General features: G+C 37.2%; 1 protein-coding gene across 3 annotated transcripts in view; it reads right to left on the bottom strand.

Annotated features, from left to right (window-relative positions):
- The window catches only part of LOC148879755 (pentatricopeptide repeat-containing protein At5g16860-like), a 45,272-nt gene that overhangs the window by 3,190 nt on the left and 19,442 nt on the right, over positions 1-22,640 (bottom strand). For 2 of the 3 annotated variants that reach the window (XR_016104323.1, XM_088961421.1), the window contains exons 4-14: positions 20,755-20,952; positions 20,393-20,531; positions 20,241-20,305; positions 17,117-17,290; positions 16,854-16,949; positions 15,028-15,171; positions 14,251-14,547; positions 14,074-14,139; positions 5,200-5,402; positions 4,715-4,769; positions 3,851-4,036 (exon numbers count right to left, since the gene is read on the bottom strand). Coding sequence is in view for 1 of the 3 variants with exons in the window: in XM_088961421.1 (XP_088817547.1) it covers positions 3,851-4,036; positions 4,715-4,769; positions 5,200-5,402; positions 14,074-14,139; positions 14,251-14,547; positions 15,028-15,171; positions 16,854-16,949; positions 17,117-17,290; positions 20,241-20,305; positions 20,393-20,531; positions 20,755-20,952 (1,623 nt within the window). In the remaining 2 variants the exon portion in view is untranslated. Of the gene's footprint in view, positions 1-3,850; positions 4,037-4,714; positions 4,770-5,199; positions 5,403-14,073; positions 14,140-14,250; positions 14,548-15,027; positions 15,172-16,853; positions 16,950-17,116; positions 17,291-20,240; positions 20,306-20,392; positions 20,532-20,754; positions 20,953-22,640 lie in introns of those variants that run through there. The other variant, XR_016104324.1, reaches the window with a different exon arrangement.

The raw sequence follows: 22,640 nt of genomic DNA, 5'->3' as shown, positions 1-22,640 counted from the left end.
GCAAAAGCAACTCAAAATATATATATTATATCTCATTTTGGCCTTTTGGGTTGTCAAACAAACTTGGACCTTTCCTTCGTACTCATTTTTCTAACAACTAATCAGTGTTTCTGATTAAGAGACGGTTTCCTAACATTTCTAAACTGTATTTTAGCAAGTTCACACTTTACATTTCCTGAGCATATTCATGGTTATCATCTTAGTTCTACACAAAAGACCAATCCTGTTACCAGACCGAATAATTAAGGCTTATTATTCTCTGACTCTAGCGGACGTCTAAGTCATTTCTCATGCATACTTTAAAATCTATTGGATCCCTTATGGAAGTTTGTGAGTTAATGTTCAATTGTCTTTGTACTGCTTTCATGGAGGCTTTGGTGAACGGTTCAACCGATGTCGGGCTGAAAATATTGCATTTTACTATAAAAACAAATTATTAATGAACTACTTGGTCGAGACAACAAGTTAACTTTCAAAAATCATCAATATATTTCAGTACAAACATTCATCAACGGATTTCCAATGCTTTTGGTGTGAAATTAATGTCTAAAAATGATAAATATTTGGGTGGGCCTTGAAGGTTAAAGGGTGGAAATTTTTGATAGACAAGGTTAACATAAAATTACAATAGTGGAAACTAAACTTTATCTCAGGTTGGACGAACAATACTGATCAAATCCACACTCGAGAGTGTGCCTCTTTTTCACATGCAAACTCAGCTTGTACCAAAAAGCAAAAACGGTATGCTCTTCCCTCTCAACTCAATGTGCAGTAGATTCTGGTGGGGGACCTCAATGGCACGAAAAAATTCCACTTACAGCCTGAGGATTAGGGGTTAGCCTTCAGTGATGCACACCGTAGAAATGTGGCTTTAGTTATGAAGCTGTGTTGGAATTTCTTGACTGAACCGAAAATGCTCTTTGGGTGAAATTTTCTATTTGGGGCTAGCATGCTTCACTGTCGGGAGTTGCTGCAAACTGGATGTCATTGGACTATCAGTGATGGATGGCTGAATGGATAGTGTAGATGTCTATAACACCCCTTGGATTCCATATCATAAACATCTAACCCAACTCTCTAGCAATTCCATCCAACCCACTAAGAGTGGCAAATCTGATAAATCACGAGATGATCTGGAATCAGCAATTCCTCTCCACATTATGGGACCCATATCAGCTTCAACAAGTAGGCTCCATCCTATTGTCGCGGCCCGGTGTTCATTCTCAAGATCGCCTTGTTTGGCATGGTAACCCCATGGATCATCAGTCATCACATACCACATCTTCAGGTCTTAAAATGCTTAATGAAAGTGATGCTTCAACATCTTCTACTTCCTCCCAAATCAATTCCACATGGAGTTGGAGACAATTCTGGAGATACAGGTGCCCTCCTCCTAACATCAAACTTTTTCTCACATTGGTCCTCATTGTTCTCCTTCCTCACCAAATGCTGAAATACTTGAGCACTTATTTCTATATTGTGATGCTAGCCGTGTTGTATGATTTGGATCTCTCCTACACGTCAAGACTGTGGAAGCGAAGCAGCTTACCGTTCTCTCATTGATTGGCTTTTTTTCACCGCTCTCTTATTTACTAGCTAAATTTGCTTTGAAGTTTAATTAACCTGTAACAGAATTATCACATGGTCCTCAACTCCCTCTTTTCTACTCAATGTAATTTCTCGTGAGGTCAACTCCTTCGGGCTTTCCAAAAAAAAACTATGCTTACTTAACCATATCGAATGATTTCTCTATCCTCCAAATAATTTTGATTTTGGAGGGTTTTGTGACTTTGTCTTGTTAAAGATGGGGCATCCAAATGACGTTTAATGCACGACCAGTGTTCCAAATGTTGAACCAAGCACTTTTGTTTTTAATTTTTTTTTTTCAAAATTTGAGAAGGGGTAGAAATAATGCTATTTAACATTTAAAACAAAGATTAAAAAAAAAAAAAAAAAAAACTTAAAACAACGTATGATGATCATATCCAGTGCGTTCTGAAATTTAAAATTTTGATCCTTGAGAATAGTTGTTGTAGAGGCAACAAGCATCATTAATGTTGTTATTTACATGCAAAAGAATAGCAGCAGCTTTTACCAAGAAAAAAAATAAAACACAAAATAGCAGCTATGGCATACTGATAGTTATTGTGTTATGAACTTATGATGGCTAGTTAGATAACCAATACAAGACACTGTTGTTTGTCTTCTGGATCTGAACAAATGGTATAAATAATTGATGAAGGCAAAAGAAAGAATTACAGAACATCCACAAAGAATCTGTACCCCTGATTAATTACATGATTTCAGGTTACCCACCCAAAGAAAAACAAGATGTATAATGTCGCCTCATTTTAATATCTTGGGAGCAGCCTTGAGATTCGAGAACCGTTTTCTGGCGATGGAGAAATCGACGTCGTGAGAGGAACCGTTGAAAACTCAGAGTCGGAATGTTCAATCAGCAGCGGGTTTCCCCTTGAGGAAATGGGATCTGGGGTCTGATCCAGGGATTGATGTACCCTCAAGGGACGAGAAGCAGAACTAGATGGGCTTGACCTCTGGTCGGGCATTGGTGTGATAACACGTGTGGTGCTCGGACTTCTTCCATGTGGATCAGCCTTGGATCCCCCGGTGGCTTCCACAGATTCTCTTCTCTCTGTTTCTTTGAGAAGAAAATCAACCCAAAGATCTGTAAAAGACTGCAATAGAAACAGACAACTCAGAAAAAAAAAATGACACGATTACATGTGGAAAGGTTGGAATTTTATGAATACATGGAAAAAAAAATTCAAGGTCAGGATATCTGACAATTTGGAAGTGACGGAAAAACAAGATGGTGGACTCCCAAGAAGGGGGGAAGCGAAAACAAATAGAAATGGAGAAACCAATACCCACAACCCAGATTAAACAGTATTATTAAAAAGTGAACAGGGAAAAGGCAAGGCCACATTTTTTTTCTGTAAAATGGATTTCAGACTAGGACATCTAACAAGTGGTACTCACTGGTTATATACTCCAGATGAAAAGTGTATATGCTACATCAATAGGTTGATCCTTCAGTCAATGTGATCTTGCTAGTGTAAGGCGGTGGACAGGTGGTGCCAGGTGGTCTATACTCTGAGGTCTAAGGGAGGGGTTTGAGTTGCAGAACTGAAAGGAGAAAGGAAGGGAAGGAAAGACAGTGGCCAGACCCCCAGACGGACTTCCTACATACCCCTGGCGAGGGATCAGGCCAATGTAGTTCGCCAGATCTGGAATTCCAGCAATGAGATGAAAGATGGCTGTATGGGAGATGGAGAATGGATGAGATGGAAGGGAGAGATGAGAGCAATGGCAATTCACGGGTGGAGGATGAGGTCCCAGAAGTCCTTTGAAATGGATGAGAAGCATCTATTTATAGGTTTTGGGTGCACATTCCAAAGTTTCCTGAGTTATTATTGCGTTTTTTCCTTTTTACCCTTTTATTCTGGAAGGTTCTTCTTACACATTTAAAGCATGTGATTAAATCTCTTTCCAGAGTTTTCCTGTTAATTGTTGTTTCCTGTTTTACCCTTTGTTCTAGAGTATTCATCCCTTAGTTGTGCACATATTAATTTTGTTATTGTGCTGGAATGTTCAGCACTTAAATTTAATTAGTAAAATGGATCGAACTGACCCAGGTCCCGTCCTGGGTTGGCCGGATTGTGTACTTATGTAAGGCTACCCTCTTATAGCTAGATTTACTACCACAAAACTGAATAGTTGAATTTGATAGGTTATGAACTATAAACTGACAACATAACAAGGGAAAAATGCATTTCAACAAGAACTGGAGGAGCATAGCATAAAATTGGAGCAATAATAAGAAATATACCTGGTTTTCAGATGGAACATGACCAGGTACTTCAGGCGAGCTTCCTCCCAAGATGCCACCAACTAAGCGTCCTGGTAGACCCAAGACACCCCGAACAACACCTTTACCTGCACCTTGCTGAGCAACACCTATTCTTTGCTTGTCTTCTTCAGAGAATCCCAGCATACGAACCATAAGATCCAGAACCTAGTGATTATATTGATAATCAGTTCATTTATGTCTCAAGTAGGATATCAATATCATCTCTAAGATTGGTGAGGCTAGAAACATCAAGATGAAGAATGGGAAAAATCCATATGCCCTGCTTCCATTATACATGATCTATCCCATGGGCATTATGAAGGACCAGTTGATTCAGAGACAATGTAGGAGTGATGGACTGATGGAAAAAAAGGAATTGATTGATGGGAATAGGAATAAAAGTAACAAGAACTACTGAAGGTAGTAATGCAAATCCAACTTCAATAACTGACCTGATTGATAAATCTTAATTATCCAATATCGGGACTTGTTTTGAGAACCATTTGTCATGCATTTCTTCTTTTTCTCTCCTCCCCAAATAATAATAATTAAAAAAAGAACTTTAAGCCTGATTGCTCAAAGAAAGTTTTGGAAACCAGACTTCACTGGCAACCACATGGCTAAGCCAGGAAACGCCAAATTCATCCAGTTAAATGCTAGGTCCAGTTTTCAAAACAATGCCCAAAACCACACATAAGAATTTTGGATAAGATCATTCTATGGTAAGCCTCAACCACGTTCATGTTTCCTGTACGGAAGAGAGAGGGCATTTTCTTTTTCCCATCCTCACATCTTGGAACCTATTCCCCAGCACACACAGATGGAGTAAAGGAAATATTTTACCTCTTTGCTGTGATTTCTCTGAAAATATGTCACCAGTAATTTGATCACGATACGCCTGCCAATGGTATTAGCCATTCATTACCATTAGAACTATGTATTTCCCAGTTTCTCCAATAAGAATTAGGATAAGAATATGAAAGTAGTAAAAGGCTGAACACCTGAGGTAAATTAAATTTCAATTTAGAAAAAATTTGATCGAGAAAATCAAATCCAAATCATGTGGGTCCACTTGTTGACAGCTGATTGATTGAGCCTTTTGGAATGAGCTGAACTTTGTGGTCCTTGGGCTCAACTCAATAAGACTTAGATTTACTGCTGCAACATTTTAGGCCCACAGAATTGGGCTGAGTTAATGTGGATTTGTGAAAATCCAACTGCTAACAAGGCCTATAAACTAAGAGAAGAGTATGGATTTGACACTTTAACTTCCATTTTCGTTGATTTTGGCCCCATATCGTAATTATAATTAACATATTCAAACTAACCTGTCAACAAAATAATCTGAATCCATTGACATCCTATTAAGCCTTGTCATACTCTGCTCAAGTGCACGACGTAATTTTGTATTGTCTTCCTCAAGCTTCTGCACTGTATATTTTCCTTCTGATAGCATCCTTTCAGCTTGTGAAAGCTTACTCAATATTTCTTCCTTTTCCCGCTTTGATAACTCCACCCTTTCATTAGCATCCTAAGAAAAAATAGCAAGATTTTCAATGAGCTTGACTGCTTGAGAAAAGAGCAGTGTTGCATTACTGCAACAGTTCAAACTGCCAAGTCCCATGTAACAGTCCATTGTTACTAAAGCTTCAGGTAAAACCGTAAAGTTAGGTACTCTAGAAAGTGAACAACTTGAGGTAAGGTAGTCCTTCATAGCCTTCAACAATAAATATACAAATGATACTTCTTAAAAATGCTTACTTGACTTAATAATATAGTTGTCAAGGTGATGCCTAGGCAGGCGCCCTTGGAGGCTCACCTCACCTAATCGCCAAGTAGTTATCTATAGCATGTTATAAAAAACTTTCATATTCTTAATTTTTTGAGGTTATAATTATAAAAAAAGACATTTTTAAACTAAAATATTCATTTTGTGTTTATATACTAATTTCTTTTTATTATTTTCTTACTTGTTAGGGTTTAATCAACACAAACATTGCTAAATGCTGTATTGAACCCTCAAAGACTTCAAAACCTGAACCAATAAGCAAGGAAGAACATAAAATGTTGTCCAATCAACACATTTTCTTATTTTTCTTTACTAATTTTGTGTGTTTATATACTAATTTCTTCTTCTTCTTCCACCTTTTCTTTTCTCCATTTCCTATCACAGAAATAGGGGTTCAGCGCCCCTATATTTTTTTTAATTTTCTTTTCTTTCTTCTTTTTCTTCTAATGAATATGTTGGAATATGCTGATTTTCTATACTTTAACATGAAGTTTATACTTTTCTTATGAAAATTATGAATGTTTATTAAGGAAATATGATTATGGAACCTAGGGAACTACCATAGGATACATGTTTTTACTTAAAAAAATCCATCGCCTAGGCAACTAGGCGACAAGGCACCCCCTGTCGCCTAGCCTCACCTTGGCGCCTTGAAAACTATGCTTATAATATGTGTACAGGTTGGAATTGTTGAGTTTGAATTCTTAGTGAGTTCAGTGAGGTTGACTTAATATATTTTGATAAGAATGAAGGTCCAGTGTTGCATATATAGGTTCCAAGTTAATTGTTTTACCTCTTCTTGTATATGGGGTCAATACTCTATACATTTTAATGATTTGTTCTATTACTGATAAAAGAATGTCTAGTACTACAGAAATACATAGTAAAAAAAATTGGTAAGTTGGAAACTGTTACATGAAGATTAGAAAAAATATAACAAAGAACAAAAGGAAGTTTTAGCATTCATCACTATAAAATGCATTCGAGAATTTAGTACCTAGGAGTTGTCACTGTAGACATAATGATCATAGGTCCTCAAGCAACAGAAACCTCAGGAAGGTCAGTACAGAACCTGTCATCATTGGCATGGCCAAGCCCCATCCAATATCATGCATGATTGAGTTTTCCATTCACAGGATAAATATAAAGCTGTATTTTCCTGCTTCATGTCAAGTACAAGTCCCAATATCTTAAAGGGAATCTTGCTTATGCTCGTGTGATCATTTTAAGTATTTACGTATTTTTATAGTAGAAAGCCTTATGTGCTGATTTGGCCAAGCTTCTTGTGAAAGGAAGAGAAAGTTGGGGATTTCAGCAATAGACAGTGGAAAGGGAAGAAAAGGAGAAGGTCAACTGGGATGGTGATCCATAACCCTACCCGCCAGCCCCTCATTCTATTTATAATTAACTTAAATATGGGATATTGCAAAAATGCCCCTAGTAGGGCAGAAACTCAACTAAGTACTTACAATTCTTTTAAAAATAAAAGACTAATGGGCCCAAGGCCCAACAACTTCTTAATTTAAAAGAAAACAAACTAAACATAAATCAGCCCAACATAAATCAGCCCACTCAACACTCCCCCTCAAGTTGGGAATAGATGTCACACATTCCCAACTTGCGTAGATCATATTCCAGCTTATTCTTTGCAACACCTTTTGTGAGAACATCAGTAAGCTGCAGATCAAAAGAAATGTATGGAAGACAAACTTCTCCAGAAGTTACCCTTTCTCTGATAAAATGTCTATCTACTTCAATGTGCTTAGTTCGGTCATGTTGGACTGGATTATGGGCAATATTGATTGTTGCCTGGTTATCGCAGTATAGCATCATAGGTTCTTCTGCCTGTACACCGATTTCTTCTAATAGAGAACGGATCCAAAGAAGTTCTGAAACTCCATGTGCCATGGCCCTATATTCCGCTTCTGCACTTGATCTTGCCACAACTGTTTGTTTTTACTCTTCCATGAGACTAAGTTACCCCCAACTAGGGTGCACACTCCTGAAGTTGATCTTCTGTCATCAAGGCATCCTGCCCAATCCACATCTGTATAGGTCTCTAGCTTCAATTGTCCATGATCAGTAAACAATATGCCTCTGCCTGGATGTCCCTTCAAATATGCAAGGATCCTGTCAACTGCCTTCCAATACTGATCTCGTGAAGCATGCATGTATTGACTCACTACACTTACTGCATAGGAGATATCCAGTCTTGTCATACACAAGTATAGTAGCTGACCCACAAGTCTTTGGTATCTCCCAAGGTCCTTCACTGGTTCACCTTCTGATGCACTGATTCTATGGTTCTGATCAATGGGGGTGCTAGCTGCCTTTGTTCCAAGCTTCCCTATCTCTTGGAGAAGGTCCAAGACATACTTCCTTTGAGAAATAAAAATTCCATGTTTCGATCTTGCAACTTCGATGCCTAAGAAGTATCTTAGTTCTCCAAGATCCTTAATCTCAAATTCCTTATGCAGGCTCCTCTTCAAACTATCAATCTCACTCAGATCATTCCCAGTGACAACAATGTCATCCACATAAATAATTAGGATTGACACCAAAGATCCCCTGCGCTTCACAAACGAGGTGTGATCAGATTGCGTTTGAGTGTAGCCAAAAACAATCAGGGCCTTTCTGAATCTGTCAAACCATGCTCTAGGAGATTGTTTCAAGCCATATAGTGACTTCTTCAGCTTGCATACCTCTCCCTTTTCAGTATTATCATAAAAACCAACTGGAAGATCCATATACACCTCTTCTTGCAGATCCCCATTTAGGAAAGCATTCTTTACATCCAGTTGAAACAAGGGCCAAGAGTATGAGGCAGCAAGAGAAAGGAGTATCCGAACAGAGGTCATCTTTGCAACTGGTGCAAATGTCTCTAGATAATCAATGCCATAGGTCTGTGTGTACCCTTTTGCAACAAGTCTTGCCTTGTACCTCTCTATACTTCCATCTGCCTTATACTTTGCTGTGTAAACCCATCTGCATCCAATTGTCTCATTGCCTTCTGATAGGTCCACAATTTCCCATGTCTGGTTCTTAATCAATGCTTCATCTCTTCCTGCATGGCTGTCTTCTACTCAAGTTTGGAGAGAGCCTCACTAACACCCTTGGGTATAGACACTGAATCAAGAGAAGAGAGAAAAGCACGGTAGGAAGGAGAAAGTCCACTGTAGGATAAGTCTGTGAGATACAATGAGCAGTGCACTTTCTCTTCCCTTTTCTAAGAGAAATAGGGAGATCAAGGTTATCTGTAACAGTGTCAGTAGGATCAATGGGAACTAAAATAGTGGGATCGAGATGAATACCTGAATCTGTATCAGTCGAATCTGGAGTTTCCAAGGGATCGACAGGAAGTGATGTGAGTTCTGTTGTAGTGGAATCAACCGCCTTATGGAGTCTCTGCCGTGAGTAATGTTGTGAAATGGTACGCAAAGGAGGTGGCAAGGTGGGTGACATCGGGTGGTGGTCAAGCATAGGAGTAGACACAGGAACTGGAACTAGGAGAGGGATAGACTACTGACTTACTTGCCCAAAACACTCCCCCTGAGAAGGACCCTTTGAGAAGTACGTAGATTCAAAAAATGTAACATTCATAGTAACATACTAGTTCCCAAAGACTGGATCATAGCAGCGGTACCCTTTCTGATTCTCTGCATATCCAAGGAAAACACATTTCTTTGCCTTGGGATCAAGCTTTGAACAGTAAGGGTCAAGAATATGTGCAAAGCAGACACATCCAAACACCTTTAGAGGAATATGAAACATCTCTCCCTGAGGAAAAAGAAGGCTGAATGGGGTCCTGAATCTGAGTACACGAGAGGGCACTCTATTAATTAGATATACTGCCATGAGAAGTACATCACCCCAAAAACGAACCAGAACTGTGGCTGTGATCATCATGCTTCTTGCCGTCTCAACGATGTGTCTATTCTTCCTCTCTGCAACACCATTCTGCTGTGGACTATAGGAGCAACTGCTCTGATGGACAACACCATACTCCAACAGATATGAGGCAAGATGTCTCTCAAAATATTCCCTAGCATTGTCAGATCTGAACATCTTTATTCTTGTCCCAAACTGTGTTAGTACCATCTGGTGGAATTGCTTCACCAAGGGTGGTACTTCATCGCGTGATTTCATCAGGTAAATCCAGGAATATCGAGAGAAATCATCCACAAACAGGAGAAAATAGCGATAGCCGCCCATAGAGGGAACATGATAAGGGCCCCACACATCCGAATGAATAACATCAAAGGGAGAAGAACATCTTTTATTACTAGGTTTAAAAGAGTGTCTACAATGCTTTCCAAGTTCACAACCCTCACACTTCAAACTTGACAGACTCAAACTCGAACAGTTTTGGAAACAAACAACTCAAAGAAGAAAATGATAAATGACCCAGACGGTTGTGCCAAAGTATAATCTGACCCACAGATTTTGACTCACTATCTTTGTAAACATGATGGCTTTGGTGAAGAGGGAGAGCATCCAGGAGGTAGATTCCATTCACTTCACGACCACTCCCAATCGTCCTCTTTGAATCCAGATCCTGCAAAATACAGCTTCCAGGAGAAAAAATTACTAGGCAATTCAGATTCTTAGTCAAACTACTAACAGATAACAAATTAATGCTCAATCTAGGAACATGGAGGACAGAAGGTAAGCAAATAGAATCATTGATCTTGACAAATCCCTTCCCAGCAATAGGAACATGGGATCCATCAGCTGTGGAGACCCTATCTCTGCCAGAACAGAGCTGATAAGAAGAGAAAATAGTGGAGCAATGGGTCATATGCTCTGAGGCTCCAGAGTCTATAATCCAAGGAGATCTCTCCTTACCTAAAGAAATAACATAGTTTGCAGTGACATGTGAACTACCTGTGTGGGCAAAGGAGGTAGTAGAGTGAGCTCCACCTGTGCTACCTGTACCTTGTTGTCCGCTTACGGCTGAACTAGAACTAGTTGTATCCCTCTGATTCAGAAGTAACCCAAACCTCTCAAGCTCGGCCCTTACTGCAGTAGCTGCAACAAACTCCAAAGCAGTTGTAGTAGGGGGGGGGGGGGGGGGGGGGGGGGGGCGGAGTATCACCAGTAACTGCCATGTGCGCATTTCCTTTCTTATTCTTCAATCTAGTTGGCACAAGATGTGGGTGAAGCTTCCAACAAGTGTCTCTTGTATGCTTAGGCTTCTTACAGTAGTCACAGACCAAGTCCCTTTTGTCTTCCTTTTTGTTTTCATTGCCATTCTGTTTAGATTTCACAACACTTACCATAGCAGACTGATCAGAACTGAGATTTTTCATCATTACATCCCTCCTGCACTCCTCTCCTGACACAAAGGCATATGCTTGGGAGAGAGTGGCACTGTCCCTAGAAAGAAGATGTTGTCGTACAATGTCATACTCAGGGTTAAGGCCAGCAAGGAATTCGAACACCCTATACTTCTCTAAATGTCTTTGATAGGTAGCTGCATCCTTGGTGGTTTCCCAAGCAAAGGTCTCTAGATGGTCAATCTCCTGCCACAGGGTCTTAAGAACTGAAAAATAGGCTGCAATAGATCTATCTCCCTGCCTTGTGGCAATAATTTGATTTCTCAGTTGATAAGCTTTAGCAACATTCTCCCTTTGTGAATAGGTTTTTGCAACCCCATCCCATATCTCCTTAGCAGTGTTTGTCCATAAAAAAAAATTTACTTATATGTGGCAACATAGAATTACACAACCATGTCATTACCATATAATTTTCCCGCACCCACCGGGAGTTGCCAATTTTGGGTTTCACCTCTTCACCAGTAATATACCCCAATTTTCCACGAGCCCCAATGGCCATCTTTGCAGATTGGGATCATTCCAAGTAGTTTGTACCATCCAACCTAACTGTAGTAATGGTCCCAGCTCCGAAGGGGTCTCTAGCACCTCCTCCCACTGATCCCATTTCATTCCCGAGCTTATATTCAACTATGTGTCCCTCCATGTGTCTCAAAAGAGGTACAGAAAACAACCAAAAAAATGCAACAAGAACAAACAGAATACCTTCTGGAACCGACACTCCTTTGGTGTCTTGAACTTTCTTTCCACGAAAGATTCCTTTTCGATGAGATGGGAGAAGAGAGAGAAAAAGCAACTGCCCCTCTCTAGAAGCCTCCAAACCACATGGAACTTGAATCGCCCCTTACAAAAAACCCAAAGGAACCCTAAAAAATAAGGGTGCCACTACCTAGGTCAAAATTGAAGAGTCCAACAAAATCAGGACTCTTCCCCTTTCTCTAGTTTTTCTTGATTCTGATGAGAAACCCTAGACCAGCTACAGGGCATACATATCCATCAGGAAAATCCAAAAACTAGGCTTACCTGAGAGCTTTGATCAGCCTCTTAAATCTCCATGCAGTCGCCCGATCTAGGGCTGCAGGAGTGAATCTCTTCAAGAACCTTCAACCTGCTATGATACCAAGTAGAAAGCCTTATGTGCTGATTCGGCCAAGCTTCTTGTGAAAGGAAGAGGAGAAAGTTGGGGGTTTCAGCAATAGATAGAGGAAAGGGAAGAAAAGGAGAAGAAGGTCGACTAAGATAGTGATTCATAACCCTAGCCGCCAGCCCCTCATTCTATTTATAATTAACTTAAATATGGGATATTACAAAGATGCCCCTAGTAGGGCAGCAACTCAACTAAGTACTTACAGTTCTTTTAAAAATAAAAGACTAATGGGCCCAAGGCCCAACAACTTCTTATTTTAAAAGAAAACAAATTAAACATAAATCAGCCCACTCAACATTTATGATTTCTTTATAAATAAAAATATCATGTACCTCCATGCTCACATCTTGATACCACTACAATAGCAACCCAGTCACTCCCATTTACGCCCATAAAGACATGCTACAAAAAAAATCACATACCACATGCTTATGCACAAGATGTCGATATAATACTGACACCTAGAAAGTTGCAACTTTGCTACTCAATCGAAAAGGAAAAAGTTCTTTTTATTATCAGTCAAGATCCAATGCAAGAGACATTTTTTGAGAGAAGGCAGCTGGCATGGGATTTGAGGGGCCTGAATTCAGTGGAAATATAGATCAGAAAATGGTTTGGCATGCGTATTGACCAATCAAGGGGCAAACAGGAACCAATTGTAGTTGCCACATTATGGTGCTCAAACAGTCAAATTTGCACTCCCCAGTCTCCACATTGAATTGCATCAGTACATGTGGCTCTTAACATTTTTATATGCTTACCATATAGAACCTGATTGTGTAGCTTTATTTTGCAGTCATAAATATCAACCATAGCTTTATTTTGCAAGTCATAAATATCAACCTCTAATAAGAGTCTCTATAACCTGGTGAAGCATATAAAGATTTACTGATATCATTAAACAAAATTTTGTAAATCTATCTTAACATATTTTAGAATTTCCCAAACTGTTGACACCTTTTAGTGGTACTGATGAAAATCCTAATGTTGGATACTCATATGCAAACTGATAATCAAGGCTCTAAGCTACATATTCAGAGATAATCTTGGAAAAATTATTGGCATGTCTTAGATTATCTTAAATTTCTAGCCTATACTCATACACCAAAATATTTCCCCCATTTGGGTCACAAATATACACACAGTTTTCAAGGCGCCAAGGCGAGGTTAGGCGACAGGGGGGCGCCTTATCACCTAGTCGCCTAGGCGATGGATTTTTTTAAGTAAAAATCACATATCTTAGGGTAGTTCCCTAGGCTCCATAACCAACTTTCTTTAACGACTATCCATAATTTTAATAAGAAAATTATAAACTTCATGTTTAAGTCTAGAAAATCAACATATTTTTTAGAAGAAAAAGAAAAAAGGAAAGAAAATTCAAAAATTATAGGGGCTGAACCCCTACTTTTGTTATAGGAAAAGAAGAAAAGAAGAAATATGTTGATTAGACAAAATTTTAAGTTCTTCCCTTACTTATTGGTTCAGATTTTGAAGTCATTGAGGGTTCAATACAGCAGTTAGCAATGTTTGTGTTGATTAAACCCTAACAAATAAGAAAATAATAAAAAGAAATTAGTTTATAAACACAAAAAATGAATACTTTTCTTTAATAATGTGAATGCCTATTTTATAATTATAATCTCAAAAAAATAACAATACAAAATTATTTTATTACACAGTATGCAAAACTGCTTGGCGACTGGGCGAGACAAGCCTCCAAGGGCGCCTTGTCGCCTAGGCATCGCCTTGACAGCTAGGTATACACATTCAGTATTATATATAAATGGTTTTACGTCATATATTGGACAATTGAGGCAGAAAATTCCTATTCTGAGGAAATAAACCATACATGTGCATCTCCATATGTGTCTGCCATTTAAAATAAAATAAAGTGAATTGGGTATCCTCAAAGGAGATAAAATGAGGGTTATACCTTCAATGATTCACGAAGTTTGGCTAATTCTTCTCTTGATAGAGCCAAACCTCTTTCAAGGCGTTCCTAACCAAATGCAAGAAAAACCAATATCAGAAGGCATGATCAGAAGTTGCAAAGAATTCATGCATCTCTGGTACACTTAAAACAAGCATGAGGTACATATACAAAGTCTACCTTTGCTTCACTTTCAGCATAATACTGGCCAAGAGCAGTCTGAAGATTCAAAAGTTCAACATTTTTTGCATCAATTGTGCTCATACAGTTTGCAAGTTTTTGCTTGAGGTCATTAATTATTTCTGTTGATTTCTGAAGCTCATTGCTATTGATCTTCTTAACCTCCTCCTGACCTACTATTGCCTGCTTCAGAGCTTTCTCTAAATGTAATATTTGAGCTCTTTGATATTCAGTATTTGCCCGAAGCTCCTCAATGATTTTGCTGTCCTCATCCATCTTATCTGATTCTTCGAGTTCCTAGAAAACATCACAGTAGAAGAAATCATCTTCAGTGCAAATCACAAATTTTGAATAGAAATGTCAACTTGATATGTGCATTCAAATTTCAACGCACCATAGAGAGAAAATGAATAAGTGCATTCAAACATAACAATGATTCTAAAACCGAAAGGATTTTAACAATTATTTTGTACACATTATGTAATGCAAATAAAAAGAGAAATAAAATAGATAATAGCAATCAGATATCCATGAAAGTTAATGTAAATAAAATTAAGTACTCCCAGCAGAAATAAATAAAGGAAATTATATCAGAGATACTGTTTAAAAAAGGAAAACGTAAGAAAAGATATGCCAATAAGCACAACTTAATGCCATACATTACAAAACATAAGAATGGTGTAAATATCATGAGTTAACTAGCAATATACTATGGAATTGCATAAAAGAAGAAGCTGCTGTAACTCAAAATATAAAAATGTTTGTATAAAAGGCTACCTTCTCTAATAAATGCTGCTTCAGTCGGGTCAATTCTTGCAATGCTTTGTCTCTTTCTCGGCAGGTTTCATTTAAATCTTTCTCCAATTTTTCTACAGACATTTCTATTTCTTCTTTTGAAGGAAAACCTCCAGAAGAAGAGACCTTCAGTAGAGAGAAAAGTAGTTACATAAAATGCAACAGAAAGAGTTTATTAATCAACAATTCCAACAAAATGTGGTAATCAAACCAGAAAACAATTGAAAGGAGAAAAATAGCATGTACAGGATAAACTGAATGTTTTAAAATTTCTGAGGCTTAGATGCCTCTACGTGAACCAAAAGAGGTGCATGCCTCCACCTTGAGGTGCCTCAATTGAGCAAAGAAGGATTGGTAGTTTAGAGTATTGTCCCATTTGCTTTGTTCTGCATTATTTAGTGTGAAAGAAATTCTCATATTTTTTTATACCAGAAGTGAATCTAAAGATAAGTTAGTATGTAATTTGCCAGGCTATGATGCTCTCATGCTTGAGAGCACATAAATTGTTCAAAGGAAGACCTTTTATTGTTCTGTACATACAGGGGGAACAGAGAGTGATATTTTTGTATATTCCCAGTGTACAGTTCCTTGGTATACATGGGTAATGTGCATACAGACATTCATCCTTCGGAAATATAAAAACTCTTATCTCTCATCTTTTTACATTCTTACAACTATTACCAAAATAATTGACTTCTTCCCACCCCTTGCCTGGCTAAAGCATCAGCCATGCTATTTGCTCACTTTTTACCCGTTGAAATCCACATCCAGTACTCTAGTCTTCCATTTGAACTTCTTTAATTCATTTCTAAAAGTAGAGCAGCCTCAGAATCCTGCAGCCATCCAATCACCAACCTTGAATATCCTTCAATGACTAACTTGGTAATATTCATCTTCTTTGCCCTTTGCATACCTTCTATAAATGCCAAAACCTCCGCCCATAAGGAGTCCATTATGGGTCTCCATTATTTTCTTCCTTTTTATTAATGCATTATATACTTTATCTAGGGGCAAATGGATCAGATCATGATCCGATTCGAGATCCAGTCCTATTTGGCCAAATTCAGATCACCCCTGTTCGGATCTTCGGATCACATCAGATCGGATTCGGATCCCTCCCCCCCCCCCCCCCGGATCTAATATATTATGTATTCATAAATATATATATATATATAATACATACATATATATATGTTATTTATTTATTTATAAATATATTTTTTATATTATATTTTTATAAATTTGTTATATTATTTATTTATTTATAAAAAACATGTATATATGCTGAAAATAATTAAAAAATACTTGTATTTTTGTTTTTATTTTATTTAAATTAATATATTTTAATTTTCTTTTAATAATTTATTAATTTTTAAAGAAAACAAGTCAGATCAGATCAGATCCAAAGATCTGACTTACTGATAGGATTCGAATTCAAATCGAGTCCTATCAGATCCGATCGGATCCGACATGAACAGTGTCAGGCCGGATTTGAATCCAATCCGATCCATTTGCATCCCTAACTTTATCATCATTTAAAAAAATGTGCTTTATCAGACACTTGTTAGGACCAAATCATAACCAATTTTTCTCCTAATATTTTTCCCAAACCTTCTGAGAGCATCCACTTCTGTCTCCAGCCAACTCCTTCCAATAACCCAGATAATTGGGGCCAGTATCATGCAAAATTCTATGTAGAGCATCCCATTTTCAAGGACCAAAATTTCCAAGAAACAGCACAGTTTATGCTAGTTTTCTAGTTGTTGTTACATCCATAACCCGGTAAGAAAACAAGGGGAAAAAACTACCTCCAAATGCCTCTTGGAAGAACCATCTGTACTAATATGATCTGGTGAGGACCTTCCACTCATTCTCAATGCAGCCTCAAGTTCACCCTTCTCCACCTACAACACACCTGATAATGTAAGAAAAGATCCAGAATAGCAAAAAAAAAAAAAAAATCATCATCATTTTAAACCATTCTGGATAATTTCAAGGTTGCTGGCACAGGTATAGAATTGAAGGATGTTACATTTTACAGGAAGAAATACAAGTGCAGACAAGTATAAACCTTAAGAGTAGCATTTTCCTTCTCTAGGGTTGTGATTGTTTTTTTTAAACCCTCAACACTATCATCTGCTGCTGCTTCTTCTTCATCCCTTCTTCTCAACTCCAACTGAAGTCTTCTTATTTCTGATATTTTCTCATTCAATTCATCACATAGCTGTTTCATCTCAGTAGACGACTGCAGTTGAATGACAAAGGGATGTTATAAAGAATAGATAGGTCAAAGAAATAAGAACTAAAAATAATTTGAAAGAGGAATGAGAAGCATTCAACGTTACCACGCATCAACCCTACAATCATAATAAGAAAATATGAATCTCAACAAGTTAGCATTCCTAGCAGCTATTATGAACTAGCTCACATGAAAAAAAGAGCCTTAAAATTTCTTTTGGCTTCATTTGCATTTTAGAAGAGCTAACAGGAAAGAAGTTGGTAAGAACCAAAAGTCTAATGGGGATATCTACCTCAGCCACCCCTTAGAACATGCCTAGACATGTTAATTTTTTTTTTTATTGAAAATGCTAGACATGTTAAATGATTCATGACATGATTAGTAGACAAGAGCTCTCACTCATGTGAGATATATTTGAATTCTTCCTGCTTTATCAATTAAGTTGATTTCTTTAGATTTAGACATTTGCTTTTAGTTCTTAGGGTGTCAACAGGTTAGAGTAATGTTATAAAGACCTTAAGTTGTCTTGGCATGCTGGGCCTGCTTAAAATGCAATTCTTTTACTGAAGTTGTAGCCATGTTGCTTCTTTCAGCCTATTTTTCAAAAAGACTAAAACTTCTCCGTTCTTAGTGGCTTTGATGTCATTAGATAGGTAATTAGTTACCCATCAAGCAAGGCCAAAATCTTCTAGATCGACATGTTATTAGAGAATTATGGCAATTTAATGAAAGAGTGCTAGTTGGTGGTGAGAAATTAGTCTTTTTTATTATTTATCTACATTTTTAGGTTTGTAATATAAGTAGGAAAGTGTCTCTGTTCTCTAAGGCATTGTTTTATAAGGCACATCTAAGGCATGCCTAGACACAGAGGCAAGGTGCATTTCGGGGTATGCAACTCACCTGAACCCAGACAGCCATTCTCAAAAGGTGCATGCCTGGTGCACCTTGCACCTCACGGCCTCAGACCAAGCATGTGCCTTTTTAAAATTGTCATCTTTTTCAGATTCTTCTGTGTTTGACACTTTTGCAATGTTTTTTTTTTTTTCTAATAGGTACTTTTGTAATGGTTTATCAACTACAGAATCACCCTTTTTTTCTATTTGTATACTATTATTGTTCTATCAACTTATAAATAACAACAAAGTCCTTCCAAATGCTTAAAACCTCATCTCTTGCAAATGGGATCTTAAATAGCAAAATTTCAATTAAAGAAAAACAATAATATATGGTCTCTAAACTTATTAAAAATAACATATGATCTCTATACCTAAAATGGAATGGACTGCAATTAAAATCATGAAACCAATTTCTTCATATATATGGGACAAAAATTTAGGTTGGGGGGCCCAAACCGTAGCATGAACTTGTTTGAGCTTGCCTCAAGTGTCTTTTATGGAGACAGAGGACCAAAGTTCTAAATATTGGGAATGCAAGATAACTAATTGAAGTAATGCAACTAGGAGATGAATAAACAGATTGAAAGTTCCAAATACTAGAATTCTTGAATGCTTGAAGCACTTTGGTACAATTCGCATATGTTTTTTTTCGATCAATGAAAAGAAATTCCATTAAGGAAAAGAGTACAGATCATGAGTACAATCCACATATGCTTGCTTTCACTTCAAAATTTTCACTAGGAATTTGTTTTATATGTTATGTTTATCAGTTTATGCATTTTAGTTTAAGCCAATAAGCATTGTAAAACATTTTACATTTATTAAAAATAAGCTTTTTATAACATTTAATTTCTTTCAAAATTCAAGTTTCATTTTTTCCTTCATGAGGATACAAAACAGGGAATAGCCAATCCCCCATACCCGTAACCTCCCAACCCTGGTGGCAATGGGATTTGATCACAAGTCTACAACTAGCCAGAGAACTTACCAACTGAGCCACCATCAGTTGGTTCCAAGTTTCATGTTTATAATGTATAACTGCCTTTAATTTTTTTTTATTTTGACGGTTTTATATTTTTTTATTTTTTTTTTATTTTTTTCAAAATTTTGTGTTTCAAAAAACTGCCACATTAGAAAAATCATATTATTTTTGCTGATGTAGCAGTTGCTTTTGCTTTGAAAAATAAAATTATACATATTAGTGAATGAGACCTAATTTTTTTGAGGCCATAAGAATATAAAGTGATTGACTTATGCAAAAATAGATTAAATATTCAGATTTAAGGATTGATGTTCTTGAAGGCTTTTTTTTCTTTTTTTCTTCTTCTCTCTTCTTCCTGGGTAAGACCAAAACCTTCTAGCTGGTTTCTTGCATATCTAATTTCTCTTCCTTCTTTCTTGAATCTCAGACCAATCTTGATTTTTTTTTATTTTCTCGATTCCTTGCATTTTTGCTGGATTTTCTATTATATCATGCTATCTTCTTGAATCTTTCTTGACTTTAGAAGTTTTGCTAAAAGGTTCTTCTCCCTCAAAATTCTTGCTTGCTGAAACCTATTTTTCTCTTGGTAACTCTCAAGATTGATCTTAAAGGTAAAAAGAGGTTTTCTTTTATCCCTAAGATAAATCGCCATACCCATAGATCCTTAAGTATCATTTGAAACTGACCTAACACCTCAAAATAGCTAAAAAGGACATTACCCAATGTTGGCCACTTGGTCCCAGCTATATGGGTACAAAATTCATTTATACTCTTCAATGAGATATTTCCTGCCAAGAACACATTATAGAATCCTCAAAATGAAGACAGGCTCCCTCAAATATACTGCATGATAGAACCAATAAGACCTATATTGACAATTAATATTGAAACAAAAAGATGGCTAGATTTTTTTTTTTTTTGAAAAGGAGATGGCTAGATATTATTTTAAGAAACTATTCGATATATTAGAGAATAAAACAATGCTAATAGAATAACCAACATAAAACAGACAATAATAGTATGAGACAGTAGTTCATTGCTCTCTGAATTAAGCTCCAGTTACACATTTTGAACTTACTCTCTCTTTATCCAACTTTAATGTCTGGAGCTCCTTCAGAAATGACTCACTCATCTTGTGTTCCTCTGATAAAAAATATGGACAATCAGAGATACTAGAAAAATGAAGAAAAATTAATGCATTAAACTTAAACCATCAAGGAACAAATATACCTTGTAATTGAAGTTGTATCCTCGCTAGATTACCACGTTCCTTGTCAAGTTCCATCTTTAGGCGTTCTATTTCAGACTTGTGATTAGCTTGCATTGCTGCCAAGGATCTGTTCTTCTCTTCTAGCAAATCTGCAAGCTCCTACAGTGTATTCATATATCTATTATCAAGTTCATCCACCATGAATGATACCAAAAAAAAATGATACAATGCTGGGAAGTATTCTATGAAAAGGTATGTAAGCTTGAAATTGTTACAGTTTCAATCTTCCTCTTAAACAACAAGTGTTGAACACCTACAGATGGGATTCAACATTAAATTTCTGATTATCAGAAGAAACAGACAGAACTAAAGGTAACATTACCTTATAATTTCCCTGTACATTCTCGTGTTGAAACTCCATCTTATTTTGTATGCTATCAGAATCAATAACCCGTACACTCCCATTGCTTAATGTGTCCTGCTTAAGGACAATACCTCTCTGCATCTGGTTTCCAGTAGAACGGTTGTTTGCTTGAGCTGAAGGCTTCTGCTGCTTGTTGGGTGATTGGTCACCTACCCCCTGTGAAGATCCCAAATAGAGCAACCAAGACATAATTCGAATGTTTCTATAGGAACATACATAAAGATACAAAATCTTTGGTAACTAATTCCTAAGGAAAAACAATTGGAATTCTAGAGGATTTTCCTCCCAAATATTTGTATCATGCACAGAATCTACAGACAACAAGAGGAAAATGTCTTGCGTTTGTTCATCAGATGCAGCTGGTCAGAATTTTTGTGGGACTTCTTCATTGAAATATTCAAAATGCAGAAACACAATCCTTTAAGCACCAACCATAGAGATTTTTTCAGGATGGCCTAGAATCAGAGGCAACCAGAAGGCTAAATTTTTGTGGAGTATAGTGCTCTTTGCAATCATATGGAACATATAGAAAGAAAGGAAGAAATAGATTCATCCTTGAAGAAAATTGCTCGGGGAGGAAACTAATTGCATGTATTTGTTTTCTGATTGCTGAATAATCTTTATCAAATAAGGAGTTCAAGGACATATCAAGAGAGGACCTGGTACTGACATCTTTGGACCTTGTTTAATAAGAGGATGTAGCATAGGCTTCTTAGTTTTCTTTCTTTTATTGTATTTTGATTTGGGTTTTCAGTCAAATCTCTTCACCTTTGTATTGTCTTTTCTATTAACAAAATTTTGTCTGTCAAAAAAAAAAAAAAAAAAACTTCTAAGGAAAAAAGAAAGGAAAAGAAAATCTAATGAGACCATTTGGAGAAGATTAACTCAAAGTTCAAATTGCCTAAAACCATAAGATTTATGTGATTCTGTAGGAGTCAATTGAAAGCTTAAGAGTCACAGCAGTGTGACTCTAGAAAGCCAAATTTGGAAGTTTTTTTACTTCTGTTTAACCTTATTTCTAAACATCAAATAAAGACGTCTTAGAGAAATATGTTTTAGTGCTTATCCTTATTCCTTTCCATTCATTAGACTGTACGTGGGCAATAGGAACAGGATGCAACTTTGGACTGACACCTGAGTCAGAAATCTCCTGAGCTTGATTTCGATCACACCAGCATAACATTTGTTAATCAGGGAGGGGTGAGAAAGACTAGAGCAAGTCATCAATAGACCGGGCCAGGCAGACATGAAAGGACCAAACTGAACCAACCCAATTATATGTATACTAGCATATTACAAATATAACCCCCAGTGTAGTAAAATCTTTGTCCTGGCATATTTGTAATATTATCATGTTATCATTTGCCAATGTGTCGATCAAACAATGAGTAGGTCTATTGTCAAATTACAGGTCAAAAGTAAAGCTGTCAATTATAGTCAGGTATTATCATGGTCAAACCAGAAAGACGAAAGACCTGCTTAATAATTGGTTCAGTTATTACGGACACTAGAGGGTCTGGTTTGAGACTGGCTCTGCACATTTATTTATCAGTTCAGGGTTGAGTTTACCCTGACCTGGACCAGACCTGACCCATTGATAGCACTAGAGAAAACCCAAACGTATTGCAGGTCATCCCCCCAGGGCAGTTCCATTTACTCTTGTTTCTGCTGTACGCAGTGTAGCAAGGACTCCTAAATGGACAACATGTCCATGTTGGATATGTGTCGGAACCCAATATTCCACAGGTCCTTGAGGACACATCTACCTAACATTTCCTTTTTATCTCTTAGCTTATTTGACATAAATGAACGGCCAGTGTATAAGATGAATGCTAGTTTTCGTA

Source organism: Nelumbo lutea, chromosome 1 (assembly GCF_056320005.1).
Source record: "Nelumbo lutea isolate HS-2025 chromosome 1, American lotus-T2T, whole genome shotgun sequence".
In the NCBI taxonomy this organism is placed as follows: domain Eukaryota; kingdom Viridiplantae; phylum Streptophyta; class Magnoliopsida; order Proteales; family Nelumbonaceae; genus Nelumbo; species Nelumbo lutea.
The sequence above is the reverse complement of the archived record's forward strand: the minus strand, read 5'-3'. Positions and strand labels throughout refer to the sequence as shown.